The sequence below is a fragment of the Apostichopus japonicus genome, chromosome 5 (genome assembly GCF_037975245.1).
Source record: "Apostichopus japonicus isolate 1M-3 chromosome 5, ASM3797524v1, whole genome shotgun sequence".
NCBI lineage: Eukaryota > Metazoa > Echinodermata > Holothuroidea > Aspidochirotida > Stichopodidae > Apostichopus > Apostichopus japonicus.
In genome coordinates, this window is record NC_092565.1 from 2,243,624 (window position 1) to 2,264,726 (window position 21,103).

General features: G+C 38.5%; 2 protein-coding genes across 2 annotated transcripts in view; one reads left to right on the forward strand and one right to left on the reverse strand.

The window, feature by feature from the left end:
* Window positions 1–8,652: 8,652 nt before the first annotated feature.
* On the reverse strand, window positions 8,653–18,271 carry LOC139967278 (aqualysin-1-like). Its single transcript, XM_071970895.1, has 10 exons — window positions 18,123–18,271; window positions 16,811–16,938; window positions 15,391–15,534; window positions 14,035–14,167; window positions 13,353–13,459; window positions 12,341–12,488; window positions 12,072–12,259; window positions 11,297–11,471; window positions 11,057–11,201; window positions 8,653–8,864 (listed from the first exon to the last, which is right to left on the reverse strand). Exons 2-10 carry the CDS (start codon window positions 16,931–16,933, stop codon window positions 8,852–8,854), a joined length of 1,176 nt encoding a protein of 391 aa, XP_071826996.1. The 5' UTR covers window positions 16,934–16,938; window positions 18,123–18,271; the 3' UTR covers window positions 8,653–8,851.
* Window positions 18,272–18,370: 99 nt separating this feature from the next.
* Window positions 18,371–21,103, forward strand: part of LOC139967280 (5-hydroxytryptamine receptor 2B-like) — a 31,106-nt gene continuing 28,373 nt past the window's right edge. Inside the window, exon 1 of the mRNA XM_071970897.1 lies at window positions 18,371–18,541. The gene's annotated coding sequence lies outside the window, so the exon portion shown is untranslated. The remainder of the gene's footprint in view (window positions 18,542–21,103) is intronic.

Genomic DNA, 21,103 nt, shown 5'->3' on the forward strand with positions numbered 1-21,103 from the left:
CGGTCATCATTCCCAAAGTAACAAAATGGTTCCCAGTAAAGTGGCTTCAAAGGATCCGGTAATGCTCTCCCACACCTGGGGTATTGGTGTGTTAACTCTTCAGAAGTTCCTGATACTTCAAGTCCAATTCCATCCAAAAAATATATAAGTTTGATATTTTCTCACCATGTTTATATGTATTAGGAGCTCTACGTGGTCCAGAACTTTAGTTTTTAACTATGAGGGTGATGTGTAGGATTGCCTACAAATTTCAGTATTAAGTTATGTTGTAATTTTGTTATAACATTTCTCATTTACAACAATAAGAAATAAATTGTATGAAACTTGTTGTTCCAAGTAAGGCATGCATCGATCAACACAAGAGTATTTGTAAGAGAAAATGGGAGGATCAGCACCCTGGGATCCTTACTATGATGTGTGAAACCATATTTCAATGTGTTTCTTCCTTGGTCCCTTAGTTTGTCCAAAAATACAAATCTGACCCCAACTATAGGTTTATAATGTACCAAGAGTGGTGTCCCAACACTGAGGTGTCGGTCTGTATGTGTGTGCTTTTTTTCTTCTTTTTTTTCACGGTTAAACTTTTGTGCGAATGTACAATACTCCAATTGGGGCATGGTATCTTAATGCATTCATATCACATTGTTTTACATCTGGAACTCTATAAGTATTATTTCGACCCAAGAATCACCAGGCTATAGGGTGGTGGCCTGAACGGTATAGGAAGACAGCACTGCGCGTCGGTGTTTGTTGTCAGGCTGTGTGAATCTCGCCGATCGGATGACAGGCACTGCATTGTTTATCGTAATGGCATTGCCAAGGTGGAATTCCATGTCCTCCATTAGTCAGCAAAAGCATCCGGTAGATTACGTCGAGAGTCGTTGAGATAATTCAAATTAATTATTGCCTTTTTCATCTGTCTTTTTCTCGCTAAGTAATCAAAGTTTATTTCAGATTAAATTTATGCTCATGTCTGCCTAGGTTCGACTCCGCGCCGGAGCACTATGTTTTTTAATTTTTTTTTTATTAATTTACATTTTTGGTTGTTGTCAATATCTACATGCCTATGCATGGTGTTTTAAGTTTGTTTCGCTTTGTTTGTCTGTTTTTTATTGTTTTTTTTTTTTTTTTTGGTCATTGCAATATTTTGCACAACTTGTCAATAGAAATCGATCGGAACTTAAGACCTGAGTAGTAAATTTGATTACTGTCTCACTCGTCGCCTTTCACTAGAAATTTTAATGAAAGTATACATAGGAACGAAAACTGTACCTGCAATGAAAAGAAATGCTTCTTTTGTACAGCATAAAGCCACCGCGACATCTTTTCTGACAAGCTTGATCATATTTTTCTTCGGGAATGTTGTGTCATTATTTAGCCTTTGTATTATAAACCGTTAAGTGTGGAAACAGCTTTGCTCCTGTTAGAACAACTTCACATTTCTTAAATGCTGATTAACTGAGGCAGGTGTTTGAAAGACTGTGATAAAAAAGGTACGGTAATGTCATGAACAATGCCACGAGCATGTTGACGTGGAGTGCATTCCCTTCTCCGCGCATTAAAAACAATCGAAATATGCGGTAATAATGACAGTACACAAAGTAGATAATGCGGATACAGCAGACAAATCCGAGAATAAAACCTAGTAGCGTGGAGGATTCAATTATGACATACTAGGACTTTCTACTGGTAAACTCTACTTCTGGTCGAATAAATCTATCTAATTTCTTCCTTATCTAGCTTTTGCTCTGTATGTTACGTATTATGACCAAAACAAATATGAATTGCACGACAAATTCCATGTATATTCGTCTAAGAATAGTTCCGTTTCGAATCTAACGCTACGTTGCTATGGTAACATCGTAGAATTACAGAAGGTATACGTCTGGAGTATTTATAGTAAAAGGTAGCAAGTCAAAAGAAAATAAAAGAACGGATGGCCTACATTGACTTTTTAGGCATACAGTGCGTACATTTAACACAATTTTTTTCTGATTATTAAATGCAGCTCAAAACTAGTTTACAAATTACCTCAAACACCTGTGCTTGTAGCTTATGAGCGTAATTTGTGATTTAACTCTGTTTAAATACCACTCGTTCGCTGTATTGTAGGTATATGCACGGACAAAATAAATATTTTACTGTTGCACACATGCATATGAAAGCTGGTTTTCTATTTTGTGCTACAATAGGTATTTTAATAGGGTATAGGTTGTTGTTTTGGTTGTCTTGATGGTGGACCACTCCCCTCATATTTCCCCATTCTGCTGAAATTATCCACCTATTTTGGATCAAATTTAGTCAAGTGATAATGTCAAGAAACAGGGGTACTTGAGCAGCAACTTGGTTTTGAACTGCTATTTAGGTGAACAGTTCAATTTCAAGTTTTTGTGTGGGAGTGAAAAAGAGACTTAAGTTTCCTATCACCAAAGTAATGTAAATGTGACCACTTAAGACTTGATAAAATTGTAACGACAAATCTATGTCCAGTCTTGTTATCTTTTATGTATTACTGTGTTCTTTCAAAATTGCATGACGTTGCCCAGTGTTGAGGGTTTTATCATTTCAAAAAGTATCACCTAAGTTGACGCTCTAATTCCATATACTAACTTGGGATGACAGTTTCCTATATTAAGAAAAGATTGCATTGCATTTTTCTTTTCCTTTAATTCTCAAATCAACTGTCATTCTCTCAAGCCATGCGTGAATTATTATGGGGTTTTCCCTCACTATTAACAACCAATTCCCCTTCCCCCTTTTTACAGAATAAGCAGTGGTAACAGTAAGAAATTAATACCACTTTGATGGATGTATCATGAAAGAAGTTCCATGCGCATCATCTCAATGTAGCGTCTTCACATGTCAAATGTAAAATAGCAAATGTCCTTCAATCACCCTGCCTCCACCAGCCCCAGCCCTTTCATCATCTACCCTAGAAATTACCACCATTACAACTTGGAAAATAGTTACATTGGTAAAGAGTGAAATTATGTGACATATTTTTTTGTATATCAACCTTTGCCAAATCTAAATGTCCTTAGAGATCAAGTAGCACGCCATTTCCCCACCATATCACCTGCTGCCTCCCTGGAATGGACAATAAACACTCTTCATTAACAGTTCATATCACCTGCTGCCTCCCTGGAATGGACAATAAACACTCTTCATTAACAGTTAGAAGTAGTCAATCACATGTCATATGTGAATTAATTTTTTTCCTCATCATTCCCCCCCCCTTACTTCCACAGGACGTACTGACAATGGAACAGAAGTATATTATATTTGAGTAAGATTGGAATCGCATAACTTCAAGTGAAGTCCCCATAAACCAATTCAATGTGTGTAAAGTCAGTTCAGGGTTTCCCCAATGGGGAAAGTCTAAAATAGTAACACTTTAACAAAATAAAATAAAAACGTAATTAATAGCTTACTTAATTGTGGATGGAAAGGTCATTACAAATGTGAAGTTTGAAATCTCTGTGATCATTGTAACTAATGTCCCCATAATGATAGCTGCAAGTTCGATGCCCCATAAACATGCACCTAACCAGGCGCGTATCCAGGATTTTCTTACCCGGGGGGCGCGAATTACTATCTAAGCGGAGCGCCACCATCGGTTGGCGCGCAGCGTACAAGAAAATTTCTGGTTTTGATACCCCCCAGATCACCGGAAATGGCACTTCTCGGGCTTGAAAATGACCAACCAGATGTACACTTTTACCTGAGAACCAAGTATTGCCCAATAGTTTTCTTTCCATCCATAACCTTTTTGAAGATTTTCACCAGTCACACATCATGTTCGACCTCATCGCATCTCCTGTGGATCATTGCTTTTGTAGGTGATTCTACGTCGCGGTCCACAATACCCGACAGCCCCACTTTTCAAGGTTTTCAGCCCATTATTTGTTGAGAATTTGAAAATTCACATTTCTCGTGAATAAACTCACTTGAAAACATACCCATAATGTTGCCAAAAAATGTCATCTATGGACAACCAATATAGAAAAACCTCCCTGAAACCCTAACAGACCGGTCAAAATTACACTAGTAGAGGGAAGTATGATGAAGAATGTTGGTGAGGAAATTTTCTAAAATTCAGACACACTAATTTATTGGTGTAGAAATATTAAAACCTGTTATAACGGCTATTATAAAACTTGGTTGAAGAAAATGAAAAAATAGCAGATATTTCCTTCAACCGAACAATACACACATAGGCGTAGGAGGCAGGGGCTCCTACTGAAAGAAAAATAAATTGCAATGATGTAGCTAAAGGAAATGAATAGTTTAAAAAATATCTCCTTGATAATTAAAATAAAGTTGTAAGCTTGGCCGACTAATTCGACATTACTAATGTAAAAGAGAATTTGACATAATTGGACCTCCATGCTTTTTCTCCATCTACATAAGACATTTCGTTGTTTACAGCATCCCGCGGTATACTGCGCAATTTCCACGAACCGTACGGTACACAATGACATGCGAGGTAACAACCGATGCTTACTTATATGATATTGATATTACCGTGTTAAACGCGCGCGGAGCGCGCGAAAAATTTAGGTTATATTTTTTCGGGTAAAGTCGTTACAGTCCCCAAAATCAAATGGGTTACTATGACTACACACATCGACAGTTTTGAGGCTGTTCATCCTGGTGTGGTTTGGTTTACAAATTCGAACAGGCGCGTAGCGAATACTTTGCCAAGGGAGGGACGAAGCCTGTAGGCAAACTATCTAAGCGTAGCGCCACCACGAGTTGGCGCGAAGCGTACAAGGAAATTTTGGCCGAAAATGCCTCCCAGATCGCTGGATATGACACTTCCACTGCCTTGTAAGTTGCATCTAAGCATTTTCTATTTTGAATTTACTAGCGATATCATAAAAAAAATGTGCTCGGGGGGCGGTCGCCCCCTTCCCGAAATGCGTCATGTTCTCCGACGACTCCGACCAGCCACAGTTGGTTTCATAGCACAATGGTTTAAGGCGTCCATACACACACACACACACACACACACACACACGCGTTATGGTAGACCATATATAGTATATATATAGATACATTAGTGAGAGAGGAAAAATGGAAACGTCAAAAATGGAGTTGTCGGTGAAAGGGGTAGGGTGATGCGCCCGCCCCTTCCGACATCCTCAATCCGTCACTGGCTACCCTGTGTATATAATATGGATCAGCGCTGTAATGAAGTCACTGTTCGTGTTTCTCTTCCCGGTGTCTTGGCATATTTATTCTACTCCCTCCTCTTTTTTCTCTCTTTCTTCTTTTTCTTTTCCCTTCCTTCCTCCTCCTCTTTTCCCCCTCTTTTTTCCTTTTTTTCTTATCTTTTTTTCCTTTCCTCTTTTTCTTACCCGGGGGGCGCGCGCCCCCAACGCCCCCCCCTGGATACGCACCTGCTAACGTCCACCTAACACCCAATGCAAGCTTATGTTTGGTGTGTAGGAGTATCACATTGAGTCGAAGAAGCCTAATGCTTTCTGGGGACGTCAAAGATCATATAGGGTCACCAAGCGTCAAATTTTGAAAACTTTGTAAACAAGATATATCAAGAAGGGAAGCTTGGACCAATCTCATATTTAGTATAGTTGTGAAACATTAAGTACAAGAAGCCTATAGTATTTCCTACTTTATGTGGTACCCCTACAACAGAATTGTCATAGGGGCATTTCTCACAAAGGGAGCATTATAACACTTTACGGAGCGCCATGATGTACAAAGATTTTTTTTGCCCAAAATGCCTCCCACGTTGCAGTAAATAAACAATAATAAGAGTATCGTATTACGTAGCAGACGAACTTTCAGGTCCCGGGAAGATTGAGAAGGGTCGCTTATAGCTTCCTTCAGCCTGAAAAGAGGGCTTTAGTGATATTCTGATTTTAGTTGAATTTTATTTTTCGGGGTACTCAAAGGGGGTGGGAGCGACCGCTGCCATTGCTCTCCCGCCCCCTGGCTAAGTTCCTGAGCACAGAAGTATTTTCTGTGGAATGTATTCACATAGGCGTAGGAGCCCAATTTGATCGGGGTAGGGGGGGGGGTGGGGCTGTAACGACTTGAACGAAAAATATAACCAACATTTTTCGAGCGCTACGCGCGCGCTCAGCATGATAATGTGCGTATCATATAGGCATGCAAAGGTTATAACATCGCATACCAATAACATACAATCATTTTCCGTGTTATTAACCTTCCATATTGGTTATAATTATTGGGGAAGTCTTTACAATAATAATGATAATAATAATATCAGTTTAACCATTGAAAAACACAATGCAAATTACTTTGTGCCCGAAAAAATTCTCAGCATATTGCCCGAATTTTCACAAAAAAATACTTCCCTTATGCAATGCATGTTGAGACCTGTGCTACCTCTCTTCTCTATCCTACAGTCTTGTTCGGGAGGAGGAACTAATATAATCCTGTATTTAATTGGATTTCTTTGGCAGCTTTTTAGTGTCAATTTGTATGTGGGGTAGTGCTCTGCAGAGTAGCAACTACATCCATAGGGATTCTGGGGGAAATACAGTGTTTAGGAGATTTAGGTCTATTATGGAGCTGGTGATGGGTCTGTTTGCAGCCATCATGTGGCTTGAAACTTCTACTCCCTCACTCCTCTGCAAACCTCCTCCCTTCAGTGATGACATGTTGTCTGTAACAGTATAGAATGTGGTTTGAGAGGCTGACTATTTCCGTGTAATCGGTGAGTTATTTCAAGTTAATATTATAAATCAGTATATATACTATTAGCCTGTTTGCTAACAAAAGCAGTGCATGGACTGAAATAGTGAATATTTAAATGTTACAAAGTTATTTTGTGTTATTATTACATTCTTTTGTCATTTCGTGACTCAGAATTAACTAGATCTCATGTAGGCAAGGGGTAGGAAGCTTCCAAAAGGTGGGGGAGGCGCGTGCCCCCAGTGCCTCCTCCTCTGCTCCTACCCCCCCCCCCCTACATGTAGGCATCACATCAAGAGTAAATATTTCTAGTTACAGTGACATGATGCATTGTGGGGTGTACTGTCGCAAGTATTTGTTCGTCAAATGTATTAAAGAGATCTAACTAGTGTCATGGTGACACAGTCAGTAATGTTACTTGAGAAAAGAAGTTTGCGTCCCAGGGACACAAGTCCCTAAAAAAGTTTGCGTCCTGTTATAAAAGCTTGGATCCCTTTCGAACACCAATTGTGTTATTGTATGACCTACTTTTACGAGTGTATTTTTAAAAATGCGATCCTCGGGCTATTACTGCCTATAATGTGTGAATGGTCTACACAATATAATGAGCAGGTGGCCCAGCGCTTAGCATCGCTGTTTGAAAGGGGCGGCCCGCCCCTCTTTTCGCCCACCCTGCCCTTTCAACCAATTTTAACCGCAGCCCCCCTCTTTCATCTGCCCTTGTACTCGGTAGTAGCTCAGGCTTTGACCTTGCAGCGATTCCAACAACCAACTCTTCACAAATCTCTGTTAGCCTACCTACAGTGTGCATATCTCTCGCTAAATTCCACACAGTTCACTGTACTACTGCATGTACATACCCCTGTTCGAACTTCATTTTCAACTACACATTCGCAAATCCTCAAAACCTGATCCAACATTTACCAGCCCCACGAAAATGACACTCGACCTATGTAAATAACTTTTTTTCACAATTTCGATTTAACAATAAAAAAAATTGACTTCTGCTTTAGACGATGCATGAAGTACAGTAGTTTACACACGAACGTTGCACAAAAATAAATTGACTGAACCATTTTGTCAAACGGACCGTGAAGAAGTTTGCAAGAAAGAAGCTACTGTGGAATGAATGGACATTTTACATAAGCAACTCTCAATAAGAGAGAAAAAAACATATTGTAGACAATGGGAAAGGGACTATTGTCAAATCACTGGAAATTTGGACAAGCATCATTGACAACTTTTAGCATGAAAATATCGGTAAAATGGGAAATGTTGTTAACCATATACCTTGCGGTTGATTGTTATTATTTATTAGTTTTCAAACAAATTCAATCATCGGTAGGGTTGGAAGGAATTTTGGCGCTTTTCAGAAGATGTTGTGTGTTTCTTTTAAACGAAGAAAGAAAGATGTTCATTCAATTTTTTTTATGTTTTACATAGACCTAGTTGTTAGTGAGTGAATTTTGGGTTTGTTCTGTAATAAAAAAGGTTTCGTCCGCGGGACGCAAGCAATTTGAAGGTTTTGCACCCCTGGCTAAAACATTGCGCCACGGACACAGAATCCTGCGTTCGGTCAATTCCGTGCATTTATTGTGTAATTCTATTGCTGTATACTTTTAAAGTTCATATGTTTTATTCATCCTACTCAATACTCACAACCTGCCACTTGGACCCCTTCCCCCATATCAGTGTAATACTTTTGCCCTCCAAAAACTATTCCTTGGCCCCTAGTTGCCCCCCCCCCCCCCGAGATTGACTAGGCTTGCGCCGCCACTGCTTGTCTCAGTTTGATTATTCCAATCATTGGACAAAATAAATGTAAGCCCTACTATTTTCCTTTTCGATGATTTAATGTCCTGGAAGATGTAATTGCTTAGTTTGATGATTCATCTCGGCTTCAGCAAACGAAAATTTGATTGAAATCGCAGCTGAAATCAATACGAGACCAGACAAGACATTCCCCAGTAATGCGGCATCTAACTTTATTCAATTCATTGTTTTTTCTACAATGATTTTTATTACCATTTAATGGGTAAATTACCCGCATGCGAGAAAATGAAAATTAACTTTAAGTCGTTTTCCGTCCTTGTACGTCACTGTTCCATGCAATCATGTTTGATTTTGCGGTTAATCCTTCCAGCCACCTTAGAAGAGTCCAGCACTTCTAAACCTCGAACCTGAAAAAGAACGACAGAAGCAAATTTCATTTTTTGTTTCGATGATAATCCTAACCTTTGTAGTCGTGCAGGCGGATGAGCGTGTGTTCTTGTTATAAACACGATATCTCAAGAAGGGAAGCCTGGACCAATCTAATATTTGGTGTATAGGAGTATCACATTGAGTAGAAGGGCCTATTGTTTTTAGAGGAGGTTAAAGGTCATTTGAGGTCACCAGGGGTCAAATTGTGAAAGCCTTGTAAAAGCGATATCTCAATTAGGGAAGCTTAGACGAATCTCATATAAAGTACGTAGTTGTGACACGTGCAGGTCAAAGTTCATTTGACGTCACCAGGTGTCAATTTGATCTACCGTATCTCCCATCGACCACACTATTAGATAACATATGCGTTAGGCCTCATTAGAGGCTGTTGGCAATTGGAAATTAGCTTAAGGGCATCCGTAGATATGAATCAAGAAGTTTTGACCAAATCTCCATTGACTTAAGAGTGTCGGTAACTTACGTCGCTACGTAGCGAGGAATTTGCCAAGGGAGGGGTGAAACTGTAACAGCTGTAGCAAACTATCTAAGCGTAGCGCCACCTTGTGTTGGCGCGAAGCGCACAAGAAAAGTTTGGCCGAAAATGCCTCCCAGATCGCTGGAAATGGCACTTTCCAGGCCTTGTTAGTTGCATCTTAGCATTTTTTATTTTGAAATTACTAGCGATATCATAAAAAATATGCTCAAGTTAGGGGGGCGGTTGCCCCCTTCGCCCCCTGGCTACAGTGCATAAAGGTGTAATGTAATGTGACGTTGTACTGTTTGTATTGGAATGAACGATATCATTATGGATAATCGGTAGACTGAAAACTTATCTGTTCTCGAGAGCATTTTCTAATTGACTGAGCGCCACTGAACATTGTTTTGTAATTTTGGGTATTAGGCGCTACATAAGTTATTTGTTGATTGATTTATATTATATCATTGCTTCCGTTGTTGAAGTTTTCCGTCGTATTTCGCAATTGTCGAGATTCATTGCCAAATAAAACTTGGAAATGACCAGGTGCCGTTACGAAAATTAACTGTCACCTAGTTGGATGTTTTAGAGGCAAACCAGACGCAAAATCTTGGGGACCAGGGGTAAAATTCAACTGGCGCCTGCTTAATGTGGGGCTTGTAGATGTACCACATTGAGTAGGAAAAAACCTGTTGTCTTTGGTAGAGATTAATCTGTATGCTGAATACAAGAAAAGTTCCATCTCGGTCATCAGCTGCCAATGTGAATATTGTTTGTCATATCTCAATGCGTTTTGCTGTACTACTTAGATTGATGTATGTTCTTCATCCTGGCTAGACCCCACAGCCTAGTGGGTCACATTCATATAAGATTATTTATGTAGCATCATTGAAACCACACTGCGGGTTTGCTGTCTGGTTCAGACACACTTGCACATGTTTGGGAATAAGAAGAAGAAATAAGATGTCTCATTTAGCCAGACTATCACTACAGACATTAATCTGTTTAAATCACAATAGTTTATACTAGGCAGATGTAAGTTTAATTCAATGTGAGTCCCGCCTGAGAATAACAAACTAAAAGAGAATCCATTTGTTACTTATTAGGATTTGATATGTTCTAATCCTAAAATGCCTTCTGATTTTTTTGCATCACGAAAACGGAAAACAACCTTTAAAATTTGGAGTCCAAAACTTGAACAAGCACAACACTTCTCGCCTGTCATGTGATCGCAACTTAAGAAGAAATCAGTTTATAAGTTATATAGGTTCTGCGTCATTCACTGATATATCGTTTTATACTATGCAATATGATTCTCTGAAGGAAACAGTTGTGTCCGAACCTGGACAAGCTGAAGATGTATGAAAGGTATAGTATACAAGGATGGTTGGGAAAAGGATAAGAAATTAAGGGAAGTGCTTCGTTCCTTAAAATACATCGACCACCGTGGCATTGTATCTTTACGCTATTGTATTCAACTGTTTGAACGCAAATTGAGAAATATTTATACTCTCCCAAAACGATGCAACCACCTGATAATTGGCCTATAATTACTCACAAACAGCTTGAGTTTGTACTATCACGTAGAAGTATTTTTTACTGTAAGGAAAAGTCCACAAGCTTATGCTAAACTGTTGATATTTGTTTGACATTAACAAAGTTGAGATATATAGTAGAGTTTATGTGAAAACTCACTTCTTGTGAACGTGTAGTAGTACATTAATAGTAAATCCATCATCCAGTCCGATGATACAGTCTGGGGTACCGTTATCATACAGAGTTGCTATGACCTCAGGGACTGTTGCCGAAGGGCTCTGTTCTCTGATAAGTGCAGCTGCACCTGTATGTGATAACAACAATAATAATAATTTTACTAATAATGCTACTACTAATAATAATAAACATTATAAATATAAGATTATGGACAAAACATACCCGCGACGTGTGGACAAGCCATGGAAGTTCCACTGATAGTGTTAATGGCGTCATCACTACTTCCAATCCAGGATGACGTAATAGCGACACCAGGAGCAAATATGTTGACGCACATACCGTAGTTAGAAAATGAAGCTATGTTGTCGGTGTCGTCGGTAGCACCAACAGTCATCGCCTGCAGGGTAGTGAATGAGGGAGAATAACACTCATCTTACGTATGCGGTGACTTGTTTCATGAAACTTAAAAGACACTGTAGCCACGTAAAGTACTCAATTGAAATGAGTAATGAATGCTGTACCACGTTCCTATATTTAATGCTTGGCCAGCTTTCGCCGATTCATTTTAGTGGAAGTTTGACATACAACGCAATTTCATCTCGGAACCCGGAACAATTGTTTGGCACAACGCCAGATGTTACGCTTTATGAAGGCGCGTATGAGGGAGGATGGGGTAGCTTTTATTGGAAATTGATCTTATAAAGAGACGTGAGTAAAAAGGTGACGGCCGAAGTCATTTCAAGAATATGGCTATAAATGATATTGAGTGGTGCCATAGTCCACTCTTAAGACCAGTAGGTTTTTCTTTTCTTTTTTTAGTTTTCACGGCTTTTCATTTTTTTTAGTTTTCACGGCTATTCAGTACATGATCACGTTCGTTTTCAATGTAGCCTATGGGCCTCGTTGTATAAGTAGTGGATTTGTGGATATGATGGGAGTGGAGGAGAAGACTGAGCCGTGGCCTGTCCAGTCCTCGACCACTGCATTGATTACTCACATCCGTGGCCCTTGCTGGGGAACCTAAACAGGCATCGCCGTCGTCATTACCGGCAGCTACGGTTATAAAAACATTGCCAGCAGCCAATGCAGCTACTGCATTGTCAGTGGCCAGAGACGGCCCTCCTCCCAGTGACATTGACGCTACGGCTACCTTGCCTGGGCTATCTCCAAGAGCCCATTCCATTCCTGCAGAGAAAGAAGAGGAAGTGTGTAAGAATGAGTCAACCGAAATGTACATATGGTAAGTATATCAATGCCTGTACTAACCACCAACAACGTCTTCGTTTGAACCGAAGCCGAGACATCCCAGCACTCGTACACCCACTATATTTGCTTTCTTGGCTACACCGTACCTCTTTCCAGCTACGGTCCCGCTACAGTGTGTACCGTGTCCATTGCAATCAGTACTAATATCCTGATATAAGAGAGCAAAATGGAGATATGGTGAAACCAACTATAGAAACTAAATCTGTTGTGGCAATCTTTATCAAATGGAATGAACTCACTGAACAAAGTACACGGAGGGATCCCAATTCAACCAGCAGCGTGTACATCGTTCTCTTCAGAGCCTTACATGACCATGGCAAGAAAAAAATACAAATCAATTTCGCGTACGAGGTAATTGGTGTGTGATTGTCGCTACCACAGGTAGGTATGAGTGAACGGGCTTCTTGTTTTATGCAACGAATGAACGTGGAGGTATTTAAAGAGAGAAAGATGATACTGTTTTGAGTGGCATACCATCCAAAGATACAAGTACGAAAAGGTATACACACGTGGTAGTATATTAATTGTTGAAGGTATTATTTCTTGCAACGCATTCATTGCTGCAGAGTCAAATGTATTGAGAAAACGCTATACTTATATTGACAAAAACCATCTTCACTACAATTAAATACCAACACACCATCAATTATTCTACGTTACACCACCAAAGATACATAATTAGAATGATTTATGAAGAATACTCACTTCAAGACTGGATAGCTACTCGATTAGTAGAATGATTTATGAAGAATACTCACTTCAAGACTGGATAGCTACTCGATAAGTAGAATGATTTATGAAGAATACTCACTTCAAGATTGGATAGCTACTCGATAAGTAGAATGATTTATGAAGAATACTCACTTCAAGACTGGATAACTACTTGATAAATTAGATTGATAATTATTTGTCTATTCTCGCTTATCTTTTGACAATGTTGGACAGAAGTGTAGAAAGAAATTGCGTGAGGGATCAATATGTGTGTCGTGCAGGCTGCACTTGATATACTCACATCATCATCAACCATATCTCGACCATGAAGCGCTCTACCTTCAAAATCCACATGTGTTGTCAGGACACCGGTGTCTATGACATACACAGTAACACCTGTACCGTTGTCTGTATGAATCAAATAAGCAGTTAAAAGACGCCTTTCAAGGCGCTGTCTGGCTTTTTGTAAAAGCTGTACTTGATTTCTGCTAACTTCACATTATTTCCCGCCGATATTAAACCACCACATGGTAATGTATAATTTCAATTTGGTGAGGTATTAGATTTATATAGCAAGACCTGTTTCCACACCTGGAGCGTTCATGCAAGGTGCAACTAGTCTATCATAAGTGAAACTACGTGAAAGTCTATATAAGACATTGAATCGGTTACAAACGGCATGGTTGAAATCAAAGATTATCATACTGTATCACAGAATTTGATAAACAAATTCTAACAGTAGAAGCTAATTCCATGAGAACGAATGCCAATAAGAGCATATCCTCTTACTCGATGTAGTTTCAAAAGTATTAACTTTTGTTGCTTCTTATTGTTGCAAGCTTTTTTTAATTCATTTTGGTACAAATGCTAATTGGACAAATCAGAAGATTCTCAGCTGCATATGCCTACAGTGTGTTCCATAATCTCCATAATGCTCTTCAAAATCGGAAGATTACCAGTCGTGTCAGTATAACTATACTCACAGTGAGGACTGTATTCGCCATCCATGGAAGCAAGTTCCCGATCATCGATTCTGTCCAAGCCCCAGGAATCGACACTCATCACTCTCATTATTTGGTCCTCCTCAACGAACTTAATAAAAGGTAGTCTTCGAATCTGGTAACGAAACAATCCTTATATATATATATAAATCTGGTTATTTCACAGGCTTCGAAATCAATTCGATTGAGTGTAATTGTTCTCACTCACGGCGTGTATGGTGTTGCTCTAAACTCGTTACAATAGAACAAGGAATCTGTGCAAACGATTGAGATTCCGGGGGCTTCATACCTCGGACCCTCACTGGCCCTGCAGACACTTCTCGTGTTGCTTTCCATATATATTTATCGTACTTTACTATACACTTGAATCATCTACCGCGCATACACGACTCTTCAAAATTTTGCAAGAAAATGATAATTGGCCGGATGTGATAAGTTGTCAATTAAACATTTTGCAGAAATTTGTTCACTTACTCAGTTGGAATAAGGTGAACAATTGAATATTTTGCAGAAAAATGTTCAATTGCTCAGTTAAAGCAACTGAGCAATCTAACATTTTTCTAAATTTTGATAAGATATTATCTTGTTATCTAAACAATTTACTGTCAAATGTCAAGTTAAGGGGCAAAGTTTTTCTTATGTTGATGGCACTTTTAAGATTCCGAATATAACTGACATTTACCGTTAATAATGACTGTCAAACAATATAATTCTCCAGCGTAAACAAAGAAAGAACAGCCTACATGTACATGTATTATATGTGTACACAAGAAGCTTCTCGGCCTTTTGGCTAAGATCATGTGTAGTATCTCTTCCCTTTCGATACACACCCGACGATGATCACACAGTCACAGTCCCGATGTAAGGGGACTGGGGTTGGGAGCGGATCAGTCAAGGGCGTAGGAACCGGGGGGCAGTGAAAAATATGGTGGGGCGGAAGTATCATTCCGCCCCCCCCCCCCGCTTCGCAAGTCAGAAAACCCCTTTTTCATTTCCAAATGAGAAAAAAATCTCATTTGGAGCACCAAATTGCATCTAAGGCCAGGTGAAAATGCAAAATTATTTACAAAATGGAGTGGGTGTTGAATTGTGCTATATTGCACCAAATTGCATCTGAGGCCACCTGGAAATGCAAAAAAAATCTAAGGGGAGGGGGACACCCCCTTAGATCCCTCCCCCGGGCCGGCCATCAGTCTTCAGCCCCCTCCCCCACTCAAAAGTACCTTCCTACGCCACTGGGATCAGTCGTTCGGTAGTTTGATTTTCATGCTCAGATTCTTTCCTGTGCGCCTTTTTTATTAAAAAAGTATATGTGTACACAAGAAGCTACACACGTACCGTCTGTATAGTGATGTCACTGAAGGTTCCAGTGAAACCTTTGAATACGAGATTAAACTGGCGTTTAACAACGCCAGTTGGAATGAATCTGGCTTCGAGATAGCTCCGTATATCAGCGATACCTTGTTGAACATCTACGCCGTCCTACATAATAAATATAAAAATATATTATTGATATGTAAAGATGAAATTGTCTTTAGCATTTCAAAGTTAAAATATCTATAGGACATAATCAAACTTAAGCATTTAGAGTTATCACTTCATATTATATGCTAGTTTTAAATATCTAGAAAGACTGAATTACGTATGAATTTACTATATTATTTGAATTTATATGTTTATGTGCTGAAAACAAAACGCTCTTTAAAAACGCAACATGTACATCTTCCTAACAGGTGCGTAGTCAGCCTTTGTGGCGTGAGGGGGCAACGACAATTTGCAGTCCCAATTTGTATTGATATGACATTATTTGACACCATATATGCTGGAATTGTAAAAATGCCCGATCGTGCACATCCTGAAACCAACAAACACTTTTCAGTCTGCACACATTATACGTGAACTTAGGTCACGATCCTGTTTACCAGTTTACCACGTACATTATTATTTCTTTGATGTATTCAAGTACTATATTACGGTATAACTTCAGGCCCGTAGCCATAGACTTTTATGGAGCAAATTTTGGAAGACTTCGGTCCTTGGGAATGGTCTCACCCCCTCTCAAATGAGAAATGTTTGTTTCGGTAAAAGGGCTTATATGAAAAGTGGTACATGTTGATGCATTTAGATACAAAGTGCTACATATTAACTACATTTGTGTAGTGAAATTTTAAACGCTGCCAGTGTATACGACGTTGTATGGGGGGGGGGGGGGTCTTATAAATATAAGCCATCCGGGAGATAGTTCGGGGAGGGAGAAGGCACGCGCCCTCATGACACCGGTGGCTACAGCCTTTAAATATTTTATGATATCATGCATTTACTAATACATAATAGTAGGTGTTGGTAGATATATGCAGGTATCCCCCGTCTCTACTAATATTGCAGTAAGTGAGATCATTTGTTTTTGTTTAAGACGACGACAACGTACGGAACTACAGTGCCAACCACTAAGTTAGCTAGTGTGGGAACTTTGGGAACAAATCGATTGTTTCGTTTCTTAAAACATACAAGCGTCTTGCTTTGGACATAATATTTTTGTTTTAGACAACTGATTGTATATTCCAACACTTCATTGTATATTCCAACACTTCATTGTATATTATAACACTTATTTGTATATTCCAACACTTATTTGAATATTCCAACACTTCATTGTATATTCCAACACTTCACGGCAGTACGATACATGCCCGTAACCTACGCACTTCATTCTACCTTTCCATTTTAATTGCAGAACAATGGACAAAACAAAGCATACCTGAAACACAACAAAGTAAGAACCGTCGATCTTGTCCTCAGCACGTGCTTTGTGCATCGGAGCTATCCTTCCATCAACAATCGAGGCTGCTATCAGCAACGTACAGACGAAAAGTAAGCGCATATTGTCTGCAGAGAAAACATGAATGAGCCGTGTATACATACATACATGCCTACACACACATGCCTACATACATACAAACACGCATACATACATTCGTAGTTTGGTGTCTAATTTAGGAGTTTTATCTGGAACTCCTGACATTTAATCTAAACATTTTTAATTCAATTGCGACGTCTGTGCGTGTCATGTTCTTCGAATTTTTTACCACTTATTCTGGAAATTGTATATTCTCAAATTTGAAAAAAAAAATCTATTCGAAATTACACGGCGAATTATGACGAGATTAAACCTTGATTGTTCATAATGCGGTGATATGCGCCCTTGAAGCTTGAAGTAAGAGTTGTCATGACTCTCTGAATTTATCGAATGCTCCGTTCTCTACGGCTGAATGAACGAAAGGTCGAATACTTTAGTATGTACACTTTAAATTTGAATATGAATCCATGCTTTTAAAACGTTAATAACTCTACCAAAACGTATTCCTATAACTTCTTATAAATAACAGAACATGCCAGGAGAACATTTCACACCGTATTTGTCAATTTTGTATCGCATTGCAAAAATGTTGTTTTTGTTGTTGCTTTGAGGCCATAAATCTTACGTTTTGATTTTGAATGTTGCGTTGCATCTATACTGTACTAACCTAATGAATTAAATATTGCAATATTTTCATTGATGAGCCTCAGTAAGGCCATTTCAAAAATGAAAGCTGGTTACCAAAGTAGAAAACGTGGATTGCAGGCTTTCGGTGTGCAACATATATATATACATGCCTGACGCACCTGTACGACAAATCACAGACAGTTGGTATCAAGAGCAAGGATATAAAGCTAGAAAGAATAGTAGAAAACTGACCGTGTTTTAAATTTTTAGTATAACGGAGATAAGTGTCGTCGTGTTCAGATATTAATATTTCCTCGTTGTTTATTCGTTTGTAGCTTATCATACATATAAGTGCTGTATTAACTAATTAACATACAAATATCTTCTATATAGTGAAGGTATACACAGTCATGTGTATAACAATGAGATGACTATAGGTCAGAATTTAACATTTAACCGAAAATGCAGCATTAGACCATGCAACCACTTTTGGGATATATATCATTATAACTAATATATTAACAGTTATGTTGAGATATTGTTGTAATAACTCAAATGAAATATAGTAAATTAAAATATTGGTTACCTTCTGTTGTCACCTTTTATCGCAAGCAAACATCCAAATCTCTCTGTTACAACTCGATGAGTAATTAATCTGTTGTTAAGCAGTTCGATTGCTTTTATCCATGCAAGTTATCATCTCTGTAATCTCCAAACCTTCAAGGAGTATGGTTCTCTTGGGAATCAACAGATGGTTTGGCTAAAGAGATAAATAAAGCTTTTCCGAGTTCACTTGGAGATGTTTAATGACATTACATATTGTATTAATTTATGTAAACATATAGGAACTAAGCCAATCATTTAGACACAATATTTTGATATAGTACTGATTAATTTAATGATGTCACGGATTCGTGTTTCTCTCAAGGCGAATCAAAATGAACTAACATATTTTAAGGTAGTAAACGAGCCGTCATCGTTGTATTTCTTAACTATACCAATTTGGTAAGTATCAGTAAAGTTACTAATTTATGTATTTTTATGTCTTAGTTTCAATGCAGTCCATGGGAACTGTTATTAGCTCAGTAGCTTTCAGCTGAGCTATACAAAATTCGAAATTCTGTCACTTTTTGCCACCGTGATTAAATGACTGCTATTTCGTCATTTTTCATTCGATTTTGCTGAGATTTCGTCAGTGGTTTGTGTGAGTTAAATGTACATATATGCGATCATATCATATACATGCGAAGGTCATTTGAGGTCCCGAGACGTCACTTTCTGAAAAGATAAAAAAGACTTCTTCAGCCTTTGTCCAAACCTGCTGAACAGTTGTGGATATAACATTTGAATTGTGGTGAACCAAAGATGTTCAGGAAACATATTTTGTTGTCGTCATGCGAGAGTCCAAAACAGGGCCTTCTGTAGAGTTTCCAGTTATGATGATATGTAGGCCACCAATCAAAAGCAAGAATCGTGAAATTTGTTTTCAACTTTTTAGTATTCATGCCCAGTGTGCGTTTTGGTGTCAGTAGCAAAATGTATTTGGTTTCCATCTTAATTTTCCCGTCACTTTTGGAAGTTAATATCCACCAGAGGAGACTTACTTTACGTGTTCGTTCTATTATTGCATGAATGCAAACTACGAAGTCCATATACCGTCGGTTCTTTGTTTTGGCAATTGGGTATAGTTTATCCCTAATAATGCTTACAACCAATCTATTGCATAAAATAAGTGAGGCTGTATTCCACTTTGAAGGTATTTTCCCTGAATACGACAATATCGGGACATTTTCAGGGACTTACAAAAGGCGGTTCGTATAAACACCAGTAATTCGGGCTAACAATCGTTGAAATCAGTCCATTTCGGGAAATAGTCATCGGATATCAGTATATGTAGCGGAAATTAGCTTATTGGCATCCGTAGATAGAGGAAGTCGAGCCAACTTCCATTGGCTTAACTGTGTCCCTCAACTACATATGTCGTTGCATTCCCGATGCAAGGGGACTGGGGTTGAGAGCGCATCAGTCGTTATGTAGTTTGGTTTTCGTGCCCAGGGTCTTTCCTGTGTGACTTTTTCTTAAAACGTATTTTTAAACATACAGCGAAAACCTTTAAAATCTAAAATAACAATTTATTACAGGGAACGGTTTAGGCTTGCAAAGTAAGTGTGTTTTAAAGGCATCCCTAAAATATATTAATTTCTCATCCAATTAAACAAGTTATTAAACAGGGATATCCCCATGGCTTGGTTATGGTCAGGCAGCCCCACACAGTAGAGTATAGTACTAGCCGCCCCGATATAGACTACAACAGTAAACATTGTTCATCCCCATCTGAGTAATGTAAAAGTGGTTTCATTAACACACAAACATGACTGAGGAAAAAATGTATTACTATGAGAACTTATCTTGAACACAATTTCCAGAACCAAGAAACACGCCTTTTTATTTGTTACTTGATGAAGTAATGAGGTGAAAATAAATTTCGAGCGATACACCGCATCAAAATGTCAATGGCCTGTCTTTGCAGCCGACGAAATTTTCTCTCATGATATGTTAGAGTGAAAGACAGGATTATTGTCAGCAACAAGTTGACTGCAAAGAAAATCGTCAAGACATGTCTTTTGTTAACTTCATAATCCCTCCATTGGTGGTCAGAGATTAGAATTAGTGCAACCGAATCTGTGCAAATTGCAAGTTGAAAGCAATATTATGAGTAGTAAATGCCACGCTGTAAGTCATACATAAAATAAACTATCATCTGGAAAGTTTTAATATGTTTAAGCTCCACTTCAATGAAAAATAATTAACATTCACCATATTGGTTGAGTGTAGACTGTATTGTGTACAACTGAACTATCTCAGGCATTGATTGAGTTCATAGGATGATCTTTTTTATTGTGACACTTATACATGTTTACGGGCTTACTGGCTCAACTTTTTTTATTGGAGATTGCATGTCATAATTTTGGCGTTATATCACACAGCTAACTACAAAAATTGAAAATGTTTAACCATACAAGCCAATATAACATTTGTGACATAATAATTCAACTAAATACCAGACATTTATCAAATTATAATAGGCTAGGATATAACAGAAGTTTGATGCCTTTTGGTGCTCTATTGATGTATGTGTGCATGGTATGACTGTTTAATGCTAAATGCTAATCAAACATTAATTGTCCTGAATCAAGATCCATGAGGAATCAAAACACCCTCTGTATGACAAAAAAAAATAAAAATAAAATAATGCCAGCTAACCATTATAGTAAAATGTACTATTATACATCATTTTGCATCAAGATACCTAAAATATTATGCCAAAGATATGGGGACCCTCCCCCGGGTTTCAGAACATATCCCCTCCACCAAGACACACACAAACACATTTAGCAATTTCCCTTAAGGGACCTAATAGAGAAATGGAACCAAAACTCAGTTGATACATCCTATCTTGTTGAAGTTCCCGTCAAAACAGACAAATCGTAATAAGTTCACATGTTCTAAACAGAAAATTACGGAAGCTTAAAGGTGCCATCAACATAAGAAAAAAATTGCCCCATA

Coding starts and splice junctions, on each gene's coding strand:
- LOC139967278 (XM_071970895.1), bottom strand. CDS start 16,933: ATGCGCTTACTTTTCGTCTGTACGTTGCTGATAGCAGCCTCGATTGTT. Junction 14,168..15,390: donor GTGACATCACTATACAGACG/GTACGTGTGTAG, acceptor TTTCGTTACCAG/ATTCGAAGACTACCTTTTAT. Junction 12,489..13,352: donor GAGATATGGTTGATGATGAT/GTGAGTATATCA, acceptor CTCTTATATCAG/GATATTAGTACTGATTGCAA.